At 38.6% G+C, this 27,064-nt stretch overlaps 1 protein-coding gene across 1 annotated transcript in view; it reads right to left on the bottom strand.

Moving 5' to 3' along the window:
* Positions 1-27,064, bottom strand: part of LOC125397498 (EGF-like and EMI domain-containing protein 1) — a 660,639-nt gene that overhangs the window by 155,924 nt on the left and 477,651 nt on the right. The window contains exon 6 of the mRNA XM_087899566.1: positions 26,612-26,734. Within this exon, the coding sequence (XP_087755692.1) occupies positions 26,612-26,734 (123 nt within the window). The remainder of the gene's footprint in view (positions 1-26,611; positions 26,735-27,064) is intronic.

The following is a 27,064-nucleotide window of genomic DNA, read 5'->3' as shown; positions in this document are numbered from 1 at the left end:
GCCCACCACTGGTACTACCTTGAGTGCCAGGGCCCAGAAACTGGATGGCCCAGAGACCTAAGACAGACTCAAACAGGACTAGCAAAATATATATAAATAAGCAAAAAGTCAATGAAATGTATTCTAAGTTTTACTCTACTGGGAGATTGATGTCAAGCTCAACTGACCTCAGATAGCCTTTATCCAGCAATTGATGCAAAGAGATGTATAGACCCAGGGCAAACATTAAGTGGTACTCAGGGAATGGGGAAAGATGGATTGCAGGAGTCAGAGGGTTCAAGGACATCATAACCAACTAACCACAGAATCAACTAACCTGGGCTCGTGGGGGCTCAGAGAATGAACTGACAACCAGGGAGCCTTTGTGGGACTGACCCAGGTCCTCTGCACATGTTACAGAAGTGTAGCTTGGTCTTCTTGTGGGTTCCTAACAGTGAGATCAGGGACTATTTCTGACCCTTTTACTTTTGGGACCCTACTTCTCATACCAGATTGCCTTACCCAGTCTCAACATGAGGAGAAGTACTTAGTCTTATTGTAACTTAATAAGGCATGTTTTGTTGTTATCCACAGAAGGCCTGCCCTTTTCTGAATAGGAATGGAAGATGCGGATGGGCAGTGCAGAGGGGAGTTGTGGGGAAGGACTTGGAGGAGAGGAGGGAGGAGAAACTGCAATAAGGGTGTAAAGAAACAAAAATAAATAAATAAATTCTACTTGGGGAAAACAATATAATCAGAACAGAAAGAAAAATGTTGATAAATCATATAAAAATAAAATAAAGAACTGGGAGAAGGAATATTTTTAAATAAACCAATGTCATTAATCTTACTATATATTTTTAATTGGTACACATATATGTACACATCTATAGCAACAAGCCCACCTGTTAAACAGCAAAACGTCATAAAGAAGTAATTCTGTACAAACTATTTGCAAATGGCCTAGAAATCCACAAACAAATGTCAACCTCATGCATGACAGAAGTCACAGGCAAACAAAAGCAAGTGGATTTTGTTGGGATGGGCAGAGTGTTAGAAGGTGGAGAGAGGATGCAGAGTCTAAATGTCCATAATGTGCTAAAGATCAAACTGATCAAACTGAGCACCATTAGCTGTGCCTCCCCTTTCCCAAAGCTAAAAGAAACTAAGAGGGAAATGTGACAGAATGCATGTCATTAACCATCTCCCATTCTAACACCTGTTCTGAGTTTAGAGCACACAAAACAGCCTTTAGTTGTCCCACAGTCAAAAGTTACCATAGTAAAACGTGATCATTTCTTCCCTGTTGCTCTACAAAGGTAGAGTCTTTTCAAACCCAAGGAAGAATCAACCTGGTCAGAATGTAATTTTTCTTTCCACCTTAATAACTGTCCCTCAGGTGCACAGACAGACAGAGATACTGATTGTGTCCTTCCTGGTGCCCACTCCAACTCTCCAGTGTGGGCCTTCTACCCTAGAAAGCCCCCATCTTTTCCTCTGGTCTCTCATTTTTAGGACGCTGCTCTGAAGAAAGCATTCCTAATTTTTGTCTTTTGTTCTTGGGTTTTCTAGTAATATCTCTCAAACTGCCAGTCTTGGGATAAATGGACATGAGAGCATCCCCAATGAGCGTGAGGACATTCCCAATGGGCATGAGAGCATCCCCAATGGATGTGAGAACATTCCCAATGGGCGTGAGGGCATCCCCAATGGGCGTGAGGGCATCCCCAATGGGCATGAGGGCATCCCCAGTGGGTGTGGGAACATTCCCAATGGGTGTGAGAGCATTCCCAATGGGCATGAGGGCATTCCCAATGGGCGTGAGGGTATCCCCAATGGGCATGAGGGCATTCTCAATGGGCATGAAAGCATTCCCAATGGACATGAGGACATTCCCAATGCGATAACCACAGTTTCCTACTCCCTGCTGGAGTGCACATCAAAAGCTCTATGATATTTGATTCCATAATTACATACTAAAGAATTCAGCTTAAGAAAATAATTAAGGGTGAATATTAAAATATAATTATGAGTTTTCACTGCAGTGTTGTTTTGAGTGACAAAAATGTAAAATTTAATGTTTTCAGATAGTGGAAAAATTACCAAAGGCATTTTCCTATATTTATTCAAGATTATAATTGTTGCAAAGTTTGTAATATTAGTGGAGAATTCCTTTTCTAAAAAGACTTGGACCAAAAGTAATTCCAATTTCTTATTTTTTAAAGTCTGAAATATTTGCATACATGTAACAAAATAATTATAAGATAACATTCAAGTCTAAACACAAAATTCATTTATATTTCATGTCAACCTTATATATATTATCTGAAGGGAAATCCATGTAATATTTTTAGTGTGCCTGTATTTTTATTAACATGTATAATTTTTACTCTTCATAGATGTCATTGGTAAAATTATTTCATATTTTAGAATATGAGATACTTTATTTTACCTGTCTCAGAAATATATTCACAGAGATAATAATTAAATAATAAGCCAATTAGTTGACAAAAGTACTATGCAAATCAATATGATTCCTGAATTTTCATGAACAAAGCAAGGCTAAAAGAACCACATGTGTTTTATGGAAAAACACATCATTCTCAAGAAATTTCTCATTGGTTCAACAAAACAAAAGACATAGACACAACAGTGGTAATGACGCCAGAAAGCTATATGAGTAACAGGTGAACAATTGGATGCATAGAGAAGGGGTTCTTGCCTTTCTATAGGGAATTTGTGTGTCAATGTATATAGGGACTGGAAAACACAGGCCTGAATGATGAAGGTTACAGGCAAATTCTATTTTCTTCTCATTACATTCTGGTAACATTGAACCAGCCTCAAAGAGTTATAAGCTCCTCATGGCAACCTAAGTCTCTTCTGAGTTTTGTTCTCTCTACGGTAGTACCAGTGACTTCTTGCCTATATGTGTGTCAGTTTGAAAATTCCTGAAGTTTTCTTAATCAGAGTGAATACTGGACAATTGACAAGTTTACAAGGAGAAACTGAGATACAAAGAAGGGCAACATCAAAAACAAGTGCGATTTAAAGAAAAGGGGTGTGTGTCTCTCTTATTTCCTACACTTTTTAAAAAACAAAGTTCAAGCAATTAACAATTACTACAACTGATTCTTAAGTGTGTGGGGTTGAATGCATATGTCCCCCTTCTTTGGGGACAGACGAATTGCTATTAGTTCTTCACTGCACAAACCCCATGTGATTTATAAGTGTTGGCTAGATAGAAAAGAATCTCAGATCTTGTGAGTAAAGATCAGAGGACCATAAATAATATCTGCTTTCACTGGACTGAGCTTAGCAAAGTAAGCGCTAATGCAAGCAAGAACAATAAGTCTCTACTACACTTTCTGCTGAGGGTCCAGAAGAACAGAAGAAAAGGACCCTGGTCCCCAGTGTTGTTCCATATGCAGAATATTTCGTTTTTAAACACTCCTCTGACCTACATGATAAGCTGTCTTGGTGATTCATATAATTCTAAAAGCAGAAAACTTTAATAAACTATTAATTTCCTCCCTCCTACTCTTTAACAGGGTCAGCTATTGATCCTCAAATCTGCAAGCATAGGTGATGGATATTAGCTACCTAAGTCAGTGAATTTGAGTGCTGGAGTTGTAGTTCAGATGGCAGGATTTGGAAGGTGCTGAACTGCTGCACTTAAAACCCTGAGTTCACTTCTTAACACCATGTAAGCTGGGTGTGGTGGTGCATGCTTGTAGTTCCAGCGTTGTAGAGGTAGGCAGAGCGGGACTGGAACTGAAGTTCTTCGTCCCCATCACATAATGAGTTTGGGAACCACCAGGGCTCCGTGAGTCTGGATCACAAAACACATCTCTGAACCTAGTAATTTAGTGACATTGGTTTAGACCCACTCTGGCTGGTGCTCAGGAAAATGGCCCCTGCCACTTCCCACAGCTTACTGTGAAGAACTGGCACGGAACAGCCATGCCTCAAGCCATGCATAACTGCTCAGATAAAACATGCCTCATTCGCACAGTGCTCTCTATTCTCTTCTGGTGTGAAACATGTATGATATTGTTCTTCATGTCTATAACTATCATCCTTACCTTGCCCTAGCACTTCAAAATGCTAAGTTCAGTACAGACAGTTCTCATGCTTTCTATTTTGGAAAATAAACTGTGGATTGCACAAAAACCAAAAGCAGTCATTGTTTTTTTAGATCACTTCAAGGGTTCTACTAATGATTCATGGTCAAAGAACCCCTAGGATCTGAAACGTGTGCCTGAGAGTAAAGAAGCTGGGAAGGAGGTGGGGATGGGAAAGAGCAATATCCAGAGGCTGGGAAAGGGACCATTGTCATCTGGCTGGAGGCTCGCTAATAAGGAGACTGGAAGATGGGAAAACATTGAACGCCAGGGATAAGAAATAAAACAAAATGAAATATAAGACAAAAAAAATGTGACTTGGGGCAGAACTCTGTAACCAGCGGGAGGATGAGCGGTGCTGGGCTCTGCATTTCCTTTCTATACAGGGGAGTGCAGGAAAATTATCTGCTGTGTAGAAAGTGAAACTCTGTGTGCACACATGAGAGTGTGTGGGTATGTTTAGACCAGTGGACAAGTTTCACGTGTGTCCCTGGGAACCATGTACATCGTTTTGAGACAGGCTCTCCCTGGTGTTACAAGTGGGGGTCATCTAGCTGTTCCATGTGGTTCTTGAGACCAAATTCAGGTCTTTCGCTTGCAGTGCAAATGCTCCTATTAAAAAGCTGAGCTGGCACTGTAAAAAAAAAAAGTCCAAGCCTTTTTAGGGAATCTTAATTAATTCAATAAAAATAAAAGACAGAGGCATACATTTAATTGAAACCACTACTATGAATTGCAATGAATATATTCAGTGTTTCTCTTGAAAGAAAATATACATCAGCGAATAAGAGCCCTCACTCAATCTGCTTACAGTGCACAGCTAAGCAATATTCTGAAAATCTTTGTTTGGAAAATTTTTGCCAACTCAATAGGACACCCAGGATCACTCTAAATCTTATCACAGCTCATCACCACACAAATGGTATTGAGATAGGTGGCTGCCCTTCCTTCAAAGGAAATGTCTGCCAACCTAGGGGCGCAAATGGTTTTTGAAACAAAAATCCAAAAAGCAATAGCTGTTTATGGCCAACAATGAGTGACGCGGATTGTGGGGAAAGTATTCCTTCAAACAATCTGGCAAACTGCCACGTCGTGTTGAAGACAGGTTTACTGCTCTCCAGGGCTGCTGCTTTGCAGTGGAGCCTGCACACTGACAGGACGCTCCTTTCAGCCTCTGTTGTCTCGTGAGCTAGCAGGGTGGAAGGCACCCACGCCTGAAGCTTTCAATGGGGATCTGAATAGACCCTGGCTCATAAACCCCATTGTTAACAGAGCAAGAGCTGACAGTGTGAACACTGGAAAAGGCAAGGAATGAAATAAAACAGATGTCAAGAAAAAAATCCCTCTACTTGTTTGGGCATAACTAGTATGCTGAGGAATCAGCTGCCAAAGGGGATATATTTCTATTTCCAACGGACTCCAGAGGGGTTTTTAGATAATATATTTTTATATTATCCCCCCACCCCTCCAAAAACCATCTCATATATTAATCCAAATGGTCCAAACTCAAGACAAACAACATAATCATTGTCTCTAACATCCTCATTCTAATAAGATGTAATTCTTTCTTAATGACATTTCTTATAATATTTGGAGAACAATATCCTTCCAGGAAGTCATGGTAATGAGAGAAAAATTTGGTTGCTGTTCCAGTCCTTGGCACATACATGTCCACTGCTGATATGAAACACCCTCCTAAGGAACGTTTGGAATGCTCCATCAAAAATGACATGTTAACAGCACACATAAGATTCTAATTGTATTTTATTCTCACCAAGCTCATGAGAAGGTGCTCTGCAAGAAGCCGTTATCTCATGAATTCTGATACAGGATTATCAAGGGACCAGAAATGAGAAACTATGTTGGAACTTATAAATAGAGTATAGTTTAGAAATCAAATTTATAAAACCAACTCTGAATTAGAAACAACCATAAAAGATTCTTCAAGGTAATAAAGCATCACTATTAAACATTCGCCTGCAATCAACCTGTGGTTTCCCCAGGGCCATAATCATAGCTGGTCCTTCAATGTCGTCACACCCAACCCTGCACAGACGGGCTGTGCTCAGCCTTGGGAAGCTTTGACTGATGCACCCCTGCAAGGCCAAAGTGAAGTACTTTATCACCACCTGAATTTCTTCACAGCTTTTTGAGAGAAGACCCCACAGTTTGATTTTTTTGCTCATCTCCATAAATTATGTATCTTGTTCATCTCTCAGTCTATGTATGAAGTAAATGAAAAACCGAATTAAAAAAAAAAGCCATCTTGCTCATTTTATAGGCTTCAAACTTTCGTACTGTGTTTGGAGCTGTTCAAAATTAGGCTCAATGACACCCTTGAAAGTCAACTCAACTGGCGCAGTGTGCACACTAGACCTTCAAAGTCAACTCAAATGCAGCAGCATGCACACAAGGCCTTGAAAGTCAACTCAACTATAGCAGCATGCACATAAGGCCTTGACAGTCAACTCAACTGCAGCAGCATGCACACAAGGCCTTGAAAGTCAACTCAACTATAGCAGCGTGCACATAAGGCCTTGACAGTCAACTCAACTGCAGCAGGATGCACACAAGACCTTGTGAGTTTCACCCCATAGACATAATGTGAAGGTTCGCTGGTCACTTTATAAACATAAAAATTTTTTCTGAAGGGAAACATTTTAGAAAAATGAAAGACAAGTAGATTTGTACATATGATTTTTAGTATATTTCAATGCAACTATTTTTTCATTCTTTTCACATTGTGGAATAATCTTGACATTTCTTGCAACTTAGAGAACTTAAGAACCATAGAGATGACTTTAAAAGGAAATTATTTATTCAACATTCAGAAAATGTGTGTTTTTCTTTTATTCTGCATACAATTTGGAGGATAAAATATAAACAATTTGTGAAAGACATGCTCAAAGTTTATTTTAAAAATAGTCACTAAGCTATCAAGGAAAACATATGGGAGAACAAATGATAGAAAGACTTCCAGATAGAATTTAAACATCTGTCAAATACATAGATTTGACAGTGAGAAATGAAAAACTATATATGCTTCATATAAGCAAGATTATATAGATTTTAGATGTGTAAGAAACATAATCACCTATTGCTTTGTCTATAGGTTGCTCACTCGGATGGCTTAGATTAGCTGGGTAATGCTACCCAGCTAACTACCATAAAATTACAATATTTCAGGTTATAAAATTTTGACACAAATGCAAATAGATTAATTGAAGAGTTCAATATCACAGACAAAATTTGACAAAATGATGCAGTTATTATGATATATGAAAACCTGGAGATGAAAAATAAATAAAATGTGGTTTTAGAAAAATTGTAGAGTTGTCTGGGAAACATACACACACATAGACACCACACATAAACACATACATCATATACATCCATCCACATATATATCATATACATACAGATACACACTACACACATATATATAATATACACACATATATGTAAACACACAAGTATGCATATACATTTACACACATACAGGAACAGAGACACACATCACACAGTGCACATATGTAATTCACACATGTATGCATGCACATATACCACACACATATGTTGTACAAACATATACATACACATACATCACACATACACATTAAAGCACATTAAGACACTCATATATACATACCCATAATTTAAGTTATTGCCTTAAATTATACTGCAGAAGAAATTTTAAGTAAATAAAATATTAATTTTAGTAAAACTCTGAAAGACTAATACACACATATAATAGACACATACACACACCACACACACATATATTGTACACATACATATATATATATATATCACATACATAAAACATTCAGACACACAAACATATATATATACACATATACATCACACATACATTAAACATTCAGACACACATGCATATATATAGCCATAATTTAAGTTATTGCTTTAAATTATACTCCAGAAGAAATTTTGAATAGATAAAATATTAAGTTTAGTAAAATAAAACTCTGAAGACTAATTAAACTTATCTGTAAATATTTATTTAAAACAGATATCAAACAGAAAAAGAAAATACAAAAAGCTAAGAAATACAGTATACTAAATAAAATGTGAATAATATACTGAAAGAATTGAAAACAAATTTATTTGCAACTTACTTGCAAAAAGGTCAACAATGTATATACACACAGACACACTTATGAAAAGAGAGAGAACTAAGCAAGCAGTTTAAAAATAAAGACTGCATAGGGTTCTTGACATACTCTATAAACTACAGTAACCATGGAATACTATTTTATGTCATCGTAGATACTGTGGTGTGCTTCCACGTGAGAACTGAACTGCACAGTTCTCCTAACTGTTTAGTTGTTGGCAGGTGACAGTGTTCAGTTTAGCCACTCTTTAGAAACTGCCACTAGCTGAGAAGAGCCACCTTGCTCAGGGTCACACTCCTACCCTACAACAGTCTCTATCTGATGATTGGACCTTGGCTGATGTAAACCTCTGGCATCCCCCACAATGGCGGGGATAATATCAAGGGCTGTTCCACTTCTGAGAGCCCAGGGAGGTTGCTCAGCCATGTGGCAACCCAGCTGGTCCTCTGTTGAGTTCTGCCACTCATAGCCCCCTTCGCTTGTGCTGTTTCTCACACTGTTTTGTAAAGCATTCAGATAACCCATCTCCGAATTTGCTTCCTAGAAATCCCTACCTACCACAGTGGATCTGCGCAGCGAAAGACCTGGACTTTAAGTAATGGCTCTAGGACAGTGATTCTCAACCTACCTAATGATGTGACCCTTTAATACAGTTTCTCATGTTGTGGTGACCCCCAACTTAAAATTATTGCATTGCTACTTTAAAACTGTCATTTTGCTACTGTTATGAATCATAATGTAAGTATTTTTGGAGACAGGGGCTTGCCAAAGGGGTCGTGAGCCCATACTCTAGTGTATGGCCAATCTTTCCTTTCAGACCAGCACTCATTCCAATCTTTGACTACCTATGGCTACTGTAATACATAATATAATCTATGGAATACATGATATAATATGGATAAAACTAAGGAAAGAAACAAATTACAACCCAAAGAAAAGGAAGCCTTGGGCAACACTCGATGTCAACAATCCAATTAGTTCTATAACCACGCCCAGTTCAAGCAGACACCTAGCAGTAGCTAATAGAATGATTACTTTACTTTCATGATCAAACTATAAAATCTCAGGGCTTATGCTCCAGTAGACCCGATATCTATCTTTCAGAATTTGACTTCTAGGTGTACCAATCACTCTTTTCCCCAATTAACTATTGTGTTTTCTTCTGTCATAAGCACTTCTTCTCGAGACAGATAGAAGACAGACAGGCAGACTGATGGTAGCAGAAGTGTGGGAACTGAAACCCTGGCATCCTACATCTACCTACTCCTGGACTCTAGGCCTGCACAGACCCCGACACTCATTTTCCACTCACTGCAAACACATGGCAGGAACTAATAAAGTGATAATACTTGGTTCAGCCTTAGTTTTTCATTTTTCTTTTGTCTATGTTTTCCTACATTGACCCATATTCTCTTATTTCCATGTATACTTAGATAAACACACACATGTGTTGCTTTTATCCCCAATATAATGGTTTGATTCTCCCTAGTTGTAGAATCTTAAATAGTGAAATATGGCACTGTATTTATAATTTTCTTTATAAAGGAATATATTTGACATCCTAGCTAGGATATACTTGCTCAGCAATGTTCAAAGTTGCCCTAGTGAAATAGCCAGGAAATGGAAACAAACTAAATTTCCCTCAACTGATGAATGGATAATGAAATTATGATACACACATATATTGAAATACTATTCAGGTATGAAGTAAATGAAATAATGAAATTTTCAGGTAAGTAGATAGACCAAGAAAAGATTATATTAAATAACACCAAAGTTGTTTGGTAATGCCTCAATACTTATATTATTTTATATTTACCTAAGTTATTTACATAAGTATGTGTATATACTCCCTTATCCCACCCACCCTCATACCTGGGCTAGAACCACAGATTAACAAAAACTCCAATAGTAGGCATGAGAAATCTCATTTTGAATGATTGGTCAGAATATTCCAAAAAACCTCGGCAAACAATATAGATTATCACAGTAGTCCTTAGCTGCCTTTTGGGGATTGGGGATAGGTCCCTTTTGCTAAAGCAGGACTCGGATGACTTAAGATGGATCTGACCTGAAAGCCTCTTTCCTATGGTCTAGCTCTCCTGACTCCAGAAAATACTGTGCACACTTTCCAAGGACAGAAGCAGTTAACAGCTCTACCCACTGTAATACCCATAAGCCATTATATGGCAAGATGTGTATTCCAGGTACCATTAGTGGCACTCACATGTTGGTGGCACTTAGGGACTTAAAGCCTACTCAACAGGAGATAAATCATGCCTGGTACTGGAAACCTAGGCAGTTTTCTGGGGCTTGTGAGGCCATGGCCTTAGAAAATAATCTACTACTGCCGTATAATTTCTTATTGCTTTTTAAATCTTATCCTTCTAATCACAGATAAGTGAAGGTACCATCAGGTCTCATCTACAGCAAATGGAGACCAGCACAGAGAGTCACAATTGCATACAATACAGAGATCAGCAGTGGAAACCCAGCCCCCAAGAGATGCATCTACATCACAGCTCCTGTACCCATGACTCAGAATGGCAATATCGCGGAAGAGGGTGAAATAAGATTGTAAGAAGCTAAATACCAGGAAGCCTGCTGTGAAACATTCTCGCCCAGAAACAGGTACATAGACAAGACTGGAACAATGGCAAAATCAATGATGTGTTAGCATGGAACAGGGAAATCTTCACAAGGTTCTATTGACTGAAGTTTCTGTCCCACCCAGTCTCGCAGTTGTTCAGCCCCAAAGAAACACACAGAGGTCTACATTGATCATAAACTGGTTGGCCTAGTAGCTCAGGCTTCTTATTAACTCTTATAACTTACATTAGCCCATAATTCTTGTCTGTGTTAGCCTTTTTCAGCAAAGCAGTCACATCTTGATTACTCTGTGTCTGACTTCCTCTCTGGGTGACAACTGCAGACTGACTCTTTCTCTTCCCAGGAATCTCCTGTTCTCATTGCCCCACCTCCATCTCCTGCCTGGCTATTGACCAACCAACATTTATTTAAGATACAAGTGATAGTGTATGGACCATCCACACACATCCCACAGCAGGGTTTCACCTTCAAAAAAGAACTACAAGGAACTAATGACTGCTGGGAGAAGGAGTATTAGCCTCTTCTAGGAGTTAGTCCCCTTAATGGGTGTCCACTGTAGAATGGCAAGCCCTAAGACCATATATGCACAAAAAAATGAACCCAGTAGATTGTATGTATGTACGTGTGTGTGTGTATATATATGCATTTATATATGTATATATAGTGCATATATATACCTATGTTCACACACACAATTAGCAATAATAATCAAAGATTAAGAGACTCTCAACCTGAGAAGGGTAGGTTAGTGAGAGTTACTGAAAGAGGGAAACTTGGAGGGGCTGGAGGGAGGGAAGGAGGGGCAAAGTGATATAATTCTGTTGTCATTAAAAACATTAAAATATCTTAAGATAAAATTCACAATTTTGGAAAGTTAGGAAAAAATTTAGAATATGAACTTGAGAAAAGTAATAAAATGAAGAGTTCAGTCTCACTTATTTATCAGCAAGAGGCTGAAAAGCACAGTGAAATTTGGTGCCAACCATGGTAAGGTAGAAAATGTTATGAAATTGTAATGGATTAAGAATTTCCACCAAAATTTTGACAAAAGAGATAAAGAATAAAAAATTAAATATATATTCATTATTAAATATATATTCATTGTTTCACCTTTTTTATAAATAAACATCTATTGACAATTTCTCAGAAAGATATTATTTCTAATAACAGCTACAAAAATAACAGTATTAGAAAGATAGAAACATTTCACAATATATATGCTTACATAAACATACAGAAATATTTGTCTCTAAATGTTCTTAGTAAATAGTTTTAAGTTAAAATGTCTATATATCTCTCTATATATGAAGGTACTTGTGAATGTGTGTGATGTGTGATCTCTGCTTATATATTACAAAATTAGTGAAGGTTCAATCAGAAGGAAAAAACTGACAGACAAAAAGATTGGAGCAAAAGTCTAGATATTAACAATGACTTCCTCCTAGTGGTCAGTTTGTGATTGCTTTTACAATATTTATATTTACGACCTCCTCATTTTTTCTAAGCATATAACCTTTAACAAAAAGTCATAAATAAAAACATTTAAAAAACAAATTGCTACTTTAAAAACCCAAGCATTCCATTAAACCTTTTATTAAATATTATTAAACTAAGGAAGATGTTCTGGGATCATCAGCTCACTAGACTGTTAATCAAAACATCTGGGTTGTGAGCTAGCTCTGAAAGCTTCTGACTGCATGCCTTTGTTCTCACCTGTTTACTGAGTGTTTGATAATAAGGAGATTTATTTAATTCCTCCAAGCTTCAGTTTCACATCTTTAAAGGGATTCTAATGAGTATTTCACCGGATTGTTGCAGGGATTAAATAACTTTAAAAGGGGAAGATCCAAGCAACATCCCTGACACCCTCTAGGTGTGCCCTCCGTGTTTGTTGAAGTTAAAACAGCTGGGTGTTTCCACTATTGGAAACCACATATTTTACAGTCTCAATTCTCAGTTCTGGGTCACAGTTTTCCGCGTAGACAAAAGATTGTCTTAAAAATATCTGCACCTCTGGCAGATCCTGACCTGCCTTTGAGATCTCCCCATGATATTTTCATTCATTATTCACTTTCTTTTAGTCACTTCCTTGTTTTTGTTTGTTTGTTTGATTCAACTCGGAAAATAAGTATTCAGATAAATTAATCCCCCAAGAACAGCCATTGCCTTGGTTTATATATTTGTTAAGAGCAAGCTTTGATTACTACACATTTGATAGACTATTGCTGAATGGAATGAAGTAATATAATTACTTTTACTTAAAAATGAGGACTCCAAAAATGAAAAATTAAAAAGGAGGGACATCTGTATTCATCCCTGCAGAATGATGGACATTTCAGACATGGTAGCTGCAAAGGGTTGCCAAGCAGAAATTAATCCCACTCCTGTGGAGTTCTGAGGATGTTCAGGGCGGCAGATCTCATTTAGAACCCTCCTTTGCCATCTATTAAGAAGTGAGCATGGCAGAGCTGGCCATGGGGGAGGCTTTTTGATTCTCAATTCCTCTGAACATTGTCAGTGTTTAATCAATAGCTAGTTCGGGCATCATTAAACATGTGCTCTCAGTTCAAGGTCCCCCGGATGGGGATGGTTGAGGGAATTGCTCGGTCTCGCTGCAAAGTGGAAAAAAAAGGTGCCTCCATTCAGGCTAGCCTACTAAAAGTGCATTAAATGAGACCTGTTTTAATGGGTCATGTGGAATATCAATTATTCTTGATCTGATAATTTTTGCTTCTGTTGCAGGGGCATCCTACAGAACTGGAGCGTGCATGCACTAATGTATGCTGGCTACAAGGAGACGAGTTAGCAAACATGTCAGTCAGGCAGCACGGCGAAGCCTGCCCTCCCACATCTTACATTTTGTAGTTCAATGATTCCATACAACTTGAAATTCTCTGTACCTTGGGTTTAATCAAGGGTGTAACGAAGGCAGGACAGTCTTTCTCAACATTTGGGGTGCAGGTAAGAAGCCAGCTACAGATTCTTTCCTTCCGCATTATAATCCTTTGTTCTCTGCCTGTGTGATATGGTGCTTTGCAAGCCAAATTTCCCAACCAAGAAATGAAAAAAAAATGTCTTTTACTACAGAGTCTCATGGAAGTTATAATGAGAAATGAAGATTATTAAACCATTTTCTTTTATAAGTAAGACCAGGTTGAAACTAGACTGTTTCCTGACTTGACTTTTAAAATGCAACTTTGAGGAACCAGAAGCTTCTCCATAGAAAAAAGAGGGCTCATTAATCAGGTTTAGTACAGAAAATAATTTGCATTATTTTTTTACTGAGTCCAGGAAAAATGTTAAAATGTTGCCACATCCCAATATATAATATAGAAAATATTGGAGGCAGAAAGTCAGTCAAATCATTCCCTTTCAAATATTAAAACTTTGAATCATTTATTGTATTAACATCCAAAAGAAATGAATATGGACCCTAGGATACTGCAGAATGAAGCCAGCAAATCACACCTGTGCCATTGGGTTATAATCTATGAATTTCATTTTGTAGAGACCAACTTGGTAAAACTTCTGGTAAAGCTGGAACCATGTTATGTGAAAGTTTCAAATTTCACAATATCAGACAAGAATAAATTCTGAAATGCCCTGTGTTGTTTTACAAATCATGAAGTTATTAAATGAAAGAGCAAAGGTTTATAACTTGATGCTTATAATGTTTATCCAAAAAATTATATAGACTCAATAAAATTAATCTTGATACTCTGTGACAGCATCAACTATGACATTTTATAGCCTATGCTGGTTTAGTGGTCACTGTAGATTTTCCCCAGGACCCATGACTTCAGCTTGCCCTGAATAAATGGACAAGTTTTGAGTATTAGGCAAGATTTATCTGTTGATGGGTGGGTGTCTTAGAGTTTCGATTACTGTGAAAAGACACCATGATTATGGTAACTCGTTTAAAGGAAAACATTTAATTGGGTGGCTCACAGTTCAGAGATTCAGTCTGTTATCATCATGGTGGGACAGGGCACTGTGCGGGCAGACATGGTGTTGGAGGGATAGCAACAGGAAGTTAACTGAAATACTGGGCTTGACTTGAGCAGATATGAGACCACAAAGTCTGCCTCCATGGTGACTCACTTCCTCCAACAAAACTATGCCTTCTCTAACAAAGCCATACCTTGTAATAATGCCACTCCCTATGAGCTTAGGGGGCCAAATACATTCAAACAAGCACAGTGGGTCTTATTCAAACTAGAGAGTTATTGGTTACTGCCAACATATAGATGCTCCTGTTCACCCTGAGGGTTATTGTGCTATACTAGTTGCTCTTGTATTTCATAGGCATTACAGTTGGGTTGGACTGTTGGTTGCCTCCATCCTCTGAAAACTTGCATCATGGTGCCATTCAGTAACATGGACGTTATTCCACAGTTAGGAGGACACCAGGTCAGTTCTAGTTCAGGGGCCTCCGGGCCCTGTATGAAAAGTACTTTGTGTCTTCAGCTATAGGGATTTCCCTTGCACTTCTGTAGCAGCCAAGGGAGGTAACAACAGCCTGTAATATTTTGGGAGTCTCCTGAAAAACCCCAGCCAACAGCTGAAAAGAGGCCTTCATGCCTGATGTTGGGTCTTTTTAGATTAACTTTGGATCTTGTGGGAGAAACACTGTCCAGTCTTGTGTGTGTGTGTGTGTGTGTGTGTGTCCCCATCTGGAGGCTATGCATGTATGCATATTCTTGGGTGGATGTACATGTGTATGAAGGTGCCTATGTACTGTGTGTATGCTGAGAGACTGACATCAGGTGTTTTTGTTAGGTACTGTCTACTTCATTGTTTAAGATAAATCTCACAGTGAACCTGGACCTTCATCAATTCATCCAGACAGGCCAGTCAGGAGCTCTTGTGACCCTTTTGTCTCTAACTCTCCAGCACTGGAATTATATTACTATGCCTCACTTTAATGTCGGTTCTAAGAATCCCAACTGAAGTCCTCATACTTGTGTAGCAAGCACAGCCATTTCTCTAGATCCATTATTGTCATACTGAACCTTCATACAATAATTTCTTTACCAGGCTCCTTAATTCTGCATGCGCTGAACTCACTTACCACATGTACCAATATGAACCCTTTACACTTTACTGTCTTTTCCTTCCTTAAGAAGCCTTAACAATAAGACTCAAACACATCACTTGTAGTAGACATGTCTTTTTGTTTGTTTAAACACAACATGATTCAACAACTGAATCTTCCCCCAAAGACATGTTCTGTGAGTCCTACATAAGCAGAGTTGACTTGATTAATTGGTCAACTAGACGGCTAACATGCTACACCTAAACAGAATCTATGAGGTACCGATGTCATGAATCAAGTTTTATTCTTTAACACAAATAGTGGATTTCCTTAAACTCCAAAGCTGAACATGAAATAAGACTCTAGAGCACCATGGTATAAAACCTAGAAGAGAGGATTTTGTCACAATTACATGGCAGACACATTCGCTTGTCATCTATGCCCTGTATTCATCTCAAAAGGTGTAAATCGTAGTCCACTTTGCTCCCATAAGGTGCCATGAGCAGTAATTTGTGACCTGCAAACCCAAGTCCTATTCTGAAACTCTGACATTGACCTCTAGGACACAGCATGTCCAGTCTGCCTCAAATAGAGATGGTAAATAATATCTGCCTTATGAGATGCCTGGGGGGGCTAGAGGTAATATCTTTAAAACACAGTAATCATTAATGCTGATCAACATGACCAGAGCTGCAGACCAAGCACAATTACCAGGACTCCAGAGTGTTTCATCTCTGTATTTGTTTAAACGTCGGGACACTGGGTGATGGGACTACCTTTGCTCGACTCCCATGACATCTCAGTCCAGAGGCTGAGCTCCAAAGAAGCCACTTTTCCCAGGGAACTTCGCATATCCCAGTATCCTCACCAGCACGCCTACAGGAGGAGGCACCCTATGGTCCTGAAGGAGGTATCAGCAGTCTGTCTTGCTTATGTTTCCTCGTAGGGCTTCAGTGTCTTGGTTCACTGTGTATCTTGTCTTCCCTTTTATCCTTGGCTCAAATTTTAATTCTAACTTTGCTCTTTGCTATTTGCCCTTTCAATTCTGACCTTCAGAGTTATGTACCATCTTCCAGCTGGTTTCCTGACATACTCCTGATTTTGCTGTGTCTTCTGGTTGGAGACATGAATGAGCTTAAACCATCCTTTGTCCTTGACTCTCATTAATAACCACAGGTATCCTGTCTTTAGTGGTGTGGTCACTCAGCGAGGCTCTGTGAATTCAAGCCATTCTTCCGAGTCATGTGACATGCAGAAATATCTTTGATCTACTATCATGGTGTCTCTCTTTGTCACTGGCAAACAGAATCACCCAATACTTCAGAGGATCCACATGTAAATGATACAGTTGGATGGTTTTCGTACATCTGTCATATATTTATGGTTTCAAACATTATCCATGATGTGACTTGATTTTTGATAGGAGGCTGGTTGGTTGGTAAGGGCAGGCTTGAATTGAATTGCTCTTTTTAAAAATCACATTTATATTTGTGTCAACTTGGATAGAGAACTTGAGACAGATACAGAGTAAATAAAAATGTGAATTATAATTGCTAACAATAAGATTTGATCAAAGAGAAAAAATACAGAAGTAGCCATCCAAAAATAAAAAAATGAATTAAGATTCCAAATTAAGAATATAGGTTAAGTGGAATCGCTTTAATTAAACTCCAATATTTCTCTCTGTTTCCTTGGAGCCAAATCCAAGCACCATTAACTCTTTAAATCTAATCAAGAGAAGATCACAAGACAGAGAAAATATCAATCTCCAAACAAAGCAAAGCCTTTTGCAGGAATTTTTATTTGTTGAACACTGATTTCATACCTGACACTAGATAGAAACACTTTGCCTCAGTCACGACTACAGAGATTAAAAGCAACGTGAGTCTAATGTGAGACACAGACAAGATGGAACCTTTATCTTCCACTGTGAGCGATTCTGTGCTTGAGTTTTTAAAGATTTTTCATTTTCATTTCCATCGACCATATGTCTCAACGTGTGCATGTTCATGTTTGTGGTAGTGCCTGCAGAGACCAGAAGGGGGCATCAGATCCTTGAGGAGGCGCCACAGATGGTTGTGAGCCACCTAGCATGGGTGCTGATAACTGAACTCTGGTTGTCTACAAATGAAACAAGTGTTCTTCAACACTGAGCCATCTTGCCAGCTGCCCTAAGCTACCTTTACCTTGCCTAGGTGGGGTCATGTAAAATGGCATTTCACAGATCATATGTATCTGAAATCATGACTACAAAATTATGGCCTCTGCAGGCACTTGTGTGTTCTAGCATCTTTGATTCAGGAAGTTACTTTTCATGCAACCAAAACCCAGGCAAGCCACAAACCCTTAGATCTGCCATGGTGTCTTGTCTGCAAAATACACTAAGGCACTGGCAGCCCAAGGCTTTGTGGGAGTAATCAACCAGTATCTATGTGAGTTAAGCCCACTCCATGGAGATGAGACCCACATAGGATACTGCTCAGGTGACCAAAAATCCGAGACTAGATAGCTCGGGAACCTAGGGTAAAACCAAACAGTACTGTTATACAAACCAAAACAAAACATCCTCAATGATAAAATGACTCCTAATGACATTCTGTGCTCAGTCTTCAGAGAAGCTTCCTCCTACAACAGCTGGGAACCAATACAGATGTAGAGCTATGACTCAGAGAGTGAAAGGTGGAGATGCTGAGACACTCAGCCCTACATGGGAAGCCTGCATCAACTCCCTAGCCTTGGGGTTCAGCGAACCCTCCCTCAGGAAGAGGAAGAAAATGAGTGTAAGAGCCAGAAGGGATGGAAGACACCAAAAAGGATGGAAGACAAACTCTGAAAAAAAAAATGATCAAAGCTCACATGAACCCACAGAGACTGAAGCAGTGCACATGGCCTACACAGGTCTGCACCAGGTCCTCTGTGTGTATGTTACGGCTTCCATCTTAGTGTTTTATGGGGCTCATGAGCATGGGAATGAGTGAGTCTCTGATTCTTGTGTCTCCTCTTGGGCTCTATTCTCTCTGTTGGCTTTTCCCGTTGAATTCTAATGTGTTAGTTTTTGTTTTATCATGTCATTTTATATTATTACATTACACTGTATTATATTATCATCCTGTAGAAGCCTGTTTGTTTTCTAATGAAAGACAAAAATGGAGTGGATCCAAATTGGGGTGGGGGGCAGATGGGGAGGAAGTGGGAAGAGTAGAAGGAGGAAAAACCATAATTAGGATATGTTACATGAGAGAAAGCAAATCTAAGAAGAGGAAAATAAAGAAGGAGGAGAGGCATGATGGAATAAACCCAGAGGTGGAGCTTCATCAGGAAAACAGTAGATAGAGAGTTTGCCCTGAGCAAAGTGCCAGGTCCTGGGATAAATCCCCAGATTTCTAGGTTTGATCAAACTGTGAAGGACCCTCAGCTAAGAATTTGATTTGTTCTGAAACCAAACCAAACTAAACCAAAAACACTGAATTCTATCTTTCACCACCAACACCATTGCACTAGAATTGTGGGTAAGGTGTGCAAAATCAGTCACTGCGCTTCTTTTCTTCTGATGGTAAATTTGAGTTTTCAACGTCTGCTATAATCTAGTATCTACAAGCACTCATCCATTGTCATGGCTCATCGAAACAAATTTAGATTTACAAGGACTGACCACCTGTTACTGTGTTTGGTCCTATGGCCATGGCCAACAAAAAGTGCCAACTAATAATTTCTGAGTGCTTCTCGCTGTCACACACCCACTCAGGATTTTACCTGATAAGTGATAAAAATGATTTATCACTTTTTCTCATGGGCTTCATGCTGATGAACTGAGCTATTTATATGAAGTAACTAGATCAGTTCACATAGTCTGTATATATATATATATATATATATATATATATATATATATATATATATATATCATTGTAGTAAAGTTACTGTTCTTAGCCTACAAAGAGGGGACAGATACTTTCCCTGTATGTATTCTTCCCAGATTACCTCTCCCTCAGATCCCGAGGGCCGTAATACACATTCATAAGTGAGGAATGTAACGTTAACATGCTACACTTTCAGTTACACACAATTAAAACTCTCTCATGCTCAGCACTTCTACTTTGAATAAGTGCTCTGTGGGGAAATGATGGAGTAGACACATAACAGCTCAGAATCATTGGTCTGAGCCACGATTTACTGGGAATCTATTATGTGCTAGCTATGAATTTAATGCCTTCATTTTAAAGTTTATCTTATTCTGCGGTTGTTATCCAATGAACTAAAAAGTCAGCTAGGTAACACAGGAAAAAATTGCTCCTTATGTTGGGTTTTTAAATTTGATATTGTATATAATAAATATTTTATAAGTAGAAGAAAATGCCATAAAATAAGTTATGTAAAGACAACTTTTCCTTAGAGACAGAGGAGCAATGGCATTTGCCATCTGTGGAGACCACCATGTGAACATTTCACTATTAGGCTGTTATGTCTATGTAAGAACGTGTGTACATATGTTCTGTATGTGTGCATGCGGGTGTGTGATCTGCCCGCCCTAACCTTGGCCACAGAAACTGGACATCAGCACTCCATGGTCCTTAAAGAACCTTTCTTGTTTACTCAGTTAGCCTCAGAGCCTACACTAGGTCTCCTCCATACTCTATAGACAGCACTTTTATTTTCCTTTTCTCTTGTTTTGTTTTCTGGGTTTTGTTTGTTTGTTTGTTTGTTGTGAGACAGGGTTTCTCTGTGTAGCTTTGGCGCCTGTCCTGGAACTAGCTCTTGTAGACCTGTCTCTGCCTCCTGAGTGTTGGAATTAAAGGCATGAGCCACCACAGCCTAGCAGCATCCATTTTTTGCAGGAGGGGATGATATATTCCTTTATGATGGACATGCTCATGTGCAGTGCATAATCTTGATTTCGTGAGTTATTTTTCTGATAGTACTAGAGATAAAGAGGGAGAGATGGAGATGAAGCAGATTCTGAAAATGAGAGGAACGAAAGAAGCACATTGAGATCCCTCAGCCTTCCTGTGGTGTAGCCAGAACTGAGACCTCAGTCCCTCAAAACTGTCAGGCTTCACTTCTGTAGTTTGAAGTCAGAGAAAAAAATGCAGAAAAAAAAAGCCCAGAAAAGATTCTCAGTGTGTTCCTGATATTTGAATGGACAAATGCTTCTGGATTGATCCTGAAAGTCAACATTGGATGAAAACTTGATAAATTCTTAATCTTCTTCAAAGGCCACACAATGGCTATGAAGAAGAAGAAGGGAAGCACTTCTCGAATTCAACTTTCAAGGACTAAATTTAGCGCCCACCACACTAAAGTGCTTAATATTGCAAGGCTGATGAATTTGATAATGACGGAGAAATGCCATCAATCTGACAAACTAAACAACTTTTTTTAACCTGACATAGACCCGTTCAACACATCAGCTGTCATCCGAAATGAATTCTGTTTCTAATTTCTCTTCATAAATAATGCAGTTAATTGAAAGGTAGTTACAATGAAGTCTTTAACCTCCTTCTCCAGTATGAAGACAGTCAGCCTTTCTGCATTTCTTAGAAGCTTCTCCTCTTCACATGCAATGAAACCCAGACATCATCAGAACACTGAGAGAAAACAAAGAAGCCCATTGTGTGAAGGCCAGAACATCTAATGGTTTTCTCATTTTTAAGTTTTTAAATTCAGCATTTTCTTAAAATACAGAGCTCATAAAAGGCTCATGCAAGGATGTTTAAGCTCAGAGATTCACTAAGGAAATCACTTTGACGCTTCTTAGCTGTACATCTATATCATCCTTGTTGCCCAATGTCTTCATTATTTGTAATTAATTAAAATATAACAGTGACATTTAAATATATGTAACTGAAGTATGACAATGTGATATCCACATACAATTTTACAGTAGAGGACTGTTACTCTTTCCTTCATTTAATGGGAACAAAAAGGAGATAATAAGTAAAGACACTTTCTGACTTTTCCAAGTAAGTAGCATGAAGCCATGACTGTTATAAAGACTGAAAAAATTAAAAGCCTCCTTTTGTTTGAGGCATTTCATTGAGAACATCTGTGATTGCGTTTGTTTATTTCTGGGGGAAAATAAGAATCGCCTTACATACTGAAGGTGCAAAAGAGGGAAAGAGACGTATGGAAGAATTTAAGTTTTCAGCAACTTAATTATCTCGTCTCTCTGAGAAGATTGACTTCAGCAAATACACCAGAGGACAGATATGCTTATAAACGGATATCTGAGATGAACATTTTTCCGAGGCTGGTATTAACAACGGAAACTCAAAACAGATTTTAAGTGGCATGCCAGCTTATATTCAAAGCTTTACAAGTTACTAAAAATTTGAATTATATAACCAAATACTAAAAGTTTAGGTGATTTTCATTAGTCTCTGTTTCCTAGCCATTCAAAGACAATGACTGGAAATAGATGCTGTCATTTCATATTACCATTATTTAGATTCTAGTATCTATGTCAATAATAAGACAATAGCCAACTGAAACGTACACAGAGATGGATATATTTTATAATAGAGGACATTGCCAAAGTGCCAAGGCTTGGAGCTCTGGAACAAGTTCATGTATTTCCCTAGGAAGCAAATCCTTCTGGGTGAAGTTCTAAGAAAAGAAAGAAAGAGATAGGAAGGAAGAGAGGGAAGGAGGAAGGAAGGAAGGAAAGGAGAAAGAAAGAGAGAGAAAGGGTGCTAGATATGCAATGTCAGAACTGCGTTCACCAGAACAGCACAGCAATGCAGCCACTGAGAGTGGACAGTGCACTGCCAAGAAGCCAATGGGAGTTTCAGAAAAAAATAGTAACTCACAGTGTCAGGGGCCTAAAAGAGAATGCGAACAACATGTCTTGGATTTAACAGGACGTTATCATTGACTTTTGTCTGGCCACCAAAGGCCAGCTTCTTGTATACATATATAAGAATATGTAGATAAGAATAAATAGGCTATATACATATTATATATATAACTATATAACTATAGTTATATAGTTATATATATAACATATATATATATATATAAAACAAAGTATATATATATATAACAAAGTATGTGTGCTATGATTTACACTTAAAAAACATGAACACCATGACATTTGGGAGAATGCCTTTAGCTAGCATCACAGAGAAACATTAATAAAATGAGCTTTGAAAGGCCGACTTGGGGCTCAGCTATGTCCTACGTTCAGAGGAAAGTGCAGTACAGACAGAGAAAGGGTGACAGAGAACGGAAGTATTCCAGCTCTTGGGGAGCCTGTCACAGACTGCAGAGGGAGGTGGCACATAGGCACTTCCATTCAGGTTGATGACATCATGTTGGTTTATGTTATCAATAACTATGGTGAACGTTTTATTTACTAATATGAGACATAAATTTGATTTAGCAGTATCTTCGTGAGCAATGCTTCATTTGCATTTATCAGAAATTTAAAGAAAACATCTGAAGTGAACTTAAGTAGATTTTTCAGAAAACTCTTTTCTTACTCCATGAAAGACTTTTGACATCTTTGGCTCTTAAATTTTTTATCTTTGAGATAGGGCTCCATCACTCCTCAAGTTCTTCCCTAATATAGCTCAATGATATGAAAAACTATTTTCAAAAGAGCACCTAAGTGTGCACATATAATCAAATCATTTAAATACCCACTAATTTTTTTATTATTATTAAACTAGCCGTGAAGTTCTCACATTCTATTCTCCTGTTTGGGTTTGTAAAAGTTCACATTTCTTAACCATTTTGAAATAAAATAAGAGTTATAAAGAAGGGTTGTAGATATGCACAATCCAGTAGATTATTTTTCCTCAGCAGATAGCTTATAATGATTTCATAATTTTGTGGACTCTGTAAAATATTAACATGATAGTGCTGAAGTCATTCTAAGAGTGATATATCCATTTCTACGTCAGGAAATCAGGATGGAGAGATAGTGGGTGGCTTCCTGCAGGTCGTGTGCCTACATGTGCTACAGTCCTGAGTCTGCATAGATAAGACCTGGCACACAAATTCATGTAAACACGGATACTGCTGCCCATGTAAGCTTGCTAAAACTTAGTCTCTGCTTTTTACTTTCCCCCCACTCATCTTATTCTTTAAGCGAGTGTCTGGACGGCAGTCCTGTTGGCTTCACCATGCTGTGTCTCGGCTCCACTACTCAACAATGGCTTCATTTGCTGCAATGCCCTCATGGAGAGTGCTTCTCCCCAGAATAGTACCTGATGATGCCTTCAGAGAGGTGCAAGGTGATGTGACATGGGAAATGTGCTGCCTAACGACATCAGCGACTGATGTGGGATTCCCTTCTGCATGCTGTGAATGCCGCTGGTTAATAAAGAAGCTGCTTTGGGCCTATTGCAGCTCAGAATAGGGCAAGGTGGGCATTCCAAGAAGATAGATGAGGAGAGAATAGGCAGAGTCAAAAAGTCGTCATGTAGCTGCCTCAGGAGACAGATGCCTGATGCAGGATGAAACCTTACCAATAGGCCACAACCATGTAGTAATACACAGATTAATAGAACTGTTTAATTTAAGACGTAAGAGCTAGCTAGAAATACACTAGAGTCATTGGCCAAGCATTGTTGCAATTAATAAAGTTTCAGTGTGATTATTTCATGGGTGGCCGGGAAATGAACAAGCAGTCTCCGCCTATAAGGAGCCATATGTGCCCGTGCATGCACATGTGTATGCAAGTTTATGTGTGTATGTGGAGGTGGATGCTCATTTGTATGTACATGCTTGTGAAGACCAAAGGACAGGGATATGGCTCAGTCACTAAAATGCTTGCTTCACAAGGATAAGAACTGGAGTTAAATCTCCAGAACACATTTAGAAATCTGTGGCATGGTGGTGCATACTTGCAATTCACTTCTGGGCTGCTGAAGAGACAGGATAATCCCTGGGGCTAAGTAGGGCTGATCTAGTTGGTGACTCTAGGCCAATGAGAGCATCTACCTTAAAGGAGATGAACAGAGTCTTTGAGGACCATGCCAGAGGTTGTCCCCTGACCTGCATACAGAGCAGAAGCTGCATTACTCTCATAGCAGCCTCATGTATTTGCAGTTAGATGTGTCTCCTAAGGACAAGAAATAGGTGGGGCAAACGATAATATCCCAATTCAACGAAGCACAATTTTGCCCAAATGCCATTAACACAATAACAATGAATGGCAAAGGGGAGAAGAGCGGCTACTTGGAGCAGCTACTGATTGCTAAGAGTTTAGAAAACTAATTTTACCCCCAGACAAAAGTTAGCTACGCTTGCTGTTTATTTTGCCCTTCCACAAAGACCCAATATTACTGACTCATATAAACCATTACTTCAAAAATGATTTTACTTTAGAGAAAACTTTCAACGGCTTAAGTTTGTCCTTTCCAAACAAATATCTCATTTGCATACATCAGCCCCTGCTGCTCCTGCACAGCTGTGACTTGGGCTGTAGTATGAGGGGATGTTAGTAGCACATGACCTAGGAACGGAAATGCCATTGATCTTGCAAAAACAAGAGGATATTTCCGTTTAATCAATGTGCTGGGGCCACTGACCTGCCCCAAGAGCTTTTCGTGACCACCACCATGCTGAACCGACTTCCTAGTTATTAGGGTCCGCCTTCAATTGGTGTCTTCAGCTGACTTTGAAAAGGGTCCCCTCTTCCCTCTTGCCCCTCTCTGTTCGTTCTTTCTCACTTTCACAGCCTGCTTGCTCCCATCAAGAGCAGATCATGACTAGAGCATCCCTGTCTGCCTGCTGATCTCCTCTCACACCTGATGGAAAGGGCAGAAGGCATATGTGCTCCCATACTACTTCACAGTGTAAAATACTTTGTAGGCTACAAATAACAGTTAGGTAAGGATGGAATGGCTAATAAAACTTACATAAGCAAAGAAAGAAATGAAATGTCCTATACCAGGTGCCAAGCTGTTGATATAATAATTACTTTAAATAGGGATCTGAGATAAATCTGAAAAGTATCATTACATCAGAGAAGATCATAACTTGCCGAAAAATAAAAACACTTTTCTTTAGACTCTTTCAGGGAAAACAAGGAGCCTTGATAGTTGTGCGAGGAAAAGGGTTCTTAAAACTCCATTTCTTTCTTTTCATTTTCCAAAAGTAGCATTTACTTATTTCAGGAAATCCATAATCTCCAAATCATGGAAATGAAGAGATGAATGATCATTTTATTGCTCCAAAATTACATTTAAGCACATTTTGTGACAGAATGAATATGCTGTAACCTATATTAAATATGCATAGTCTTAAGTGCACTTGGGTAACTTTAAGTTCTTTGGAATATAATCTATTATAATTTTGTTGATGTCTGAGTTTTAGTCTTGAATTTATTTCTGACTACAGTTCTACATGAGATCATGCTACCTAGTAATTATCACAGTTTAAGTTACCCCATCATTTTAGTTTGGTGTCATACTTGCTTGTATAAGTACTAAATAACAAATTTATACTCCACCAAACATGCCAAAAATTATACAGTATAGAAATAATCACATATGTAGAGAATCAAGTTATGCTTGTAAGTCTTAGTTTCTACACTTCTTTCTCCATCTTTGTCTATCTTTTAATAGCAAAATGACTTTTGTATTCTAGAAGGTAGAATTGAACTCGAATGCCATCAGCTTCTATAGATATTTTTTATAATAGAAAAATCTTTCTCCTCTGCCCCTCGCATGGGCAGGTCGATTTTTATTGAAAATGGCTTCAAGCTGGCTCTAATATTTACTCACTTATGCAGGTGCGTTCGTCAGCATGGCGTCTGTAGCCTGTATCACACACGCAGTGGAAGGTGCCCAGAGTGTTAATACAGCGCTGCTGGCAGCCTCCGTTCACCACCGCACATTCATCGATGTCTAGAGGAGGAAGACAGATGGCCAGGATTACAATGTCACTCCAATGTCAACTTCAGAGAAGTGGTACAAATATTTCTTTGATTCACAGTATGTGTTATATTGTACAAAAGCACCATCTCTGTTACCACAAATCTATGCTTGTTTGATCCATTTTGCTCCACACTGTAAACAACAAAATAAAGATAGAAACGTTACTGAGGATTTTTGTTGTTGTTGTTGTTGTTTCTTTTATTTTAGAACAGCAACCATGAGCATTGTGATTGTCTCACGATTTTTTGTTCCTCGTGCATTGACTAATTAGACAGATTCGAGATAAAGATATTTCTTTGG

The sequence above is a fragment of the Myodes glareolus genome, chromosome 20, assembly GCF_982192425.1.
Source record: "Myodes glareolus chromosome 20, mMyoGla1.1, whole genome shotgun sequence".
Taxonomy (NCBI): domain Eukaryota; kingdom Metazoa; phylum Chordata; class Mammalia; order Rodentia; family Cricetidae; genus Myodes; species Myodes glareolus.
Note: the sequence above shows the minus strand (reverse complement) of the source record. Positions and strands in the feature narration are given on the sequence as shown.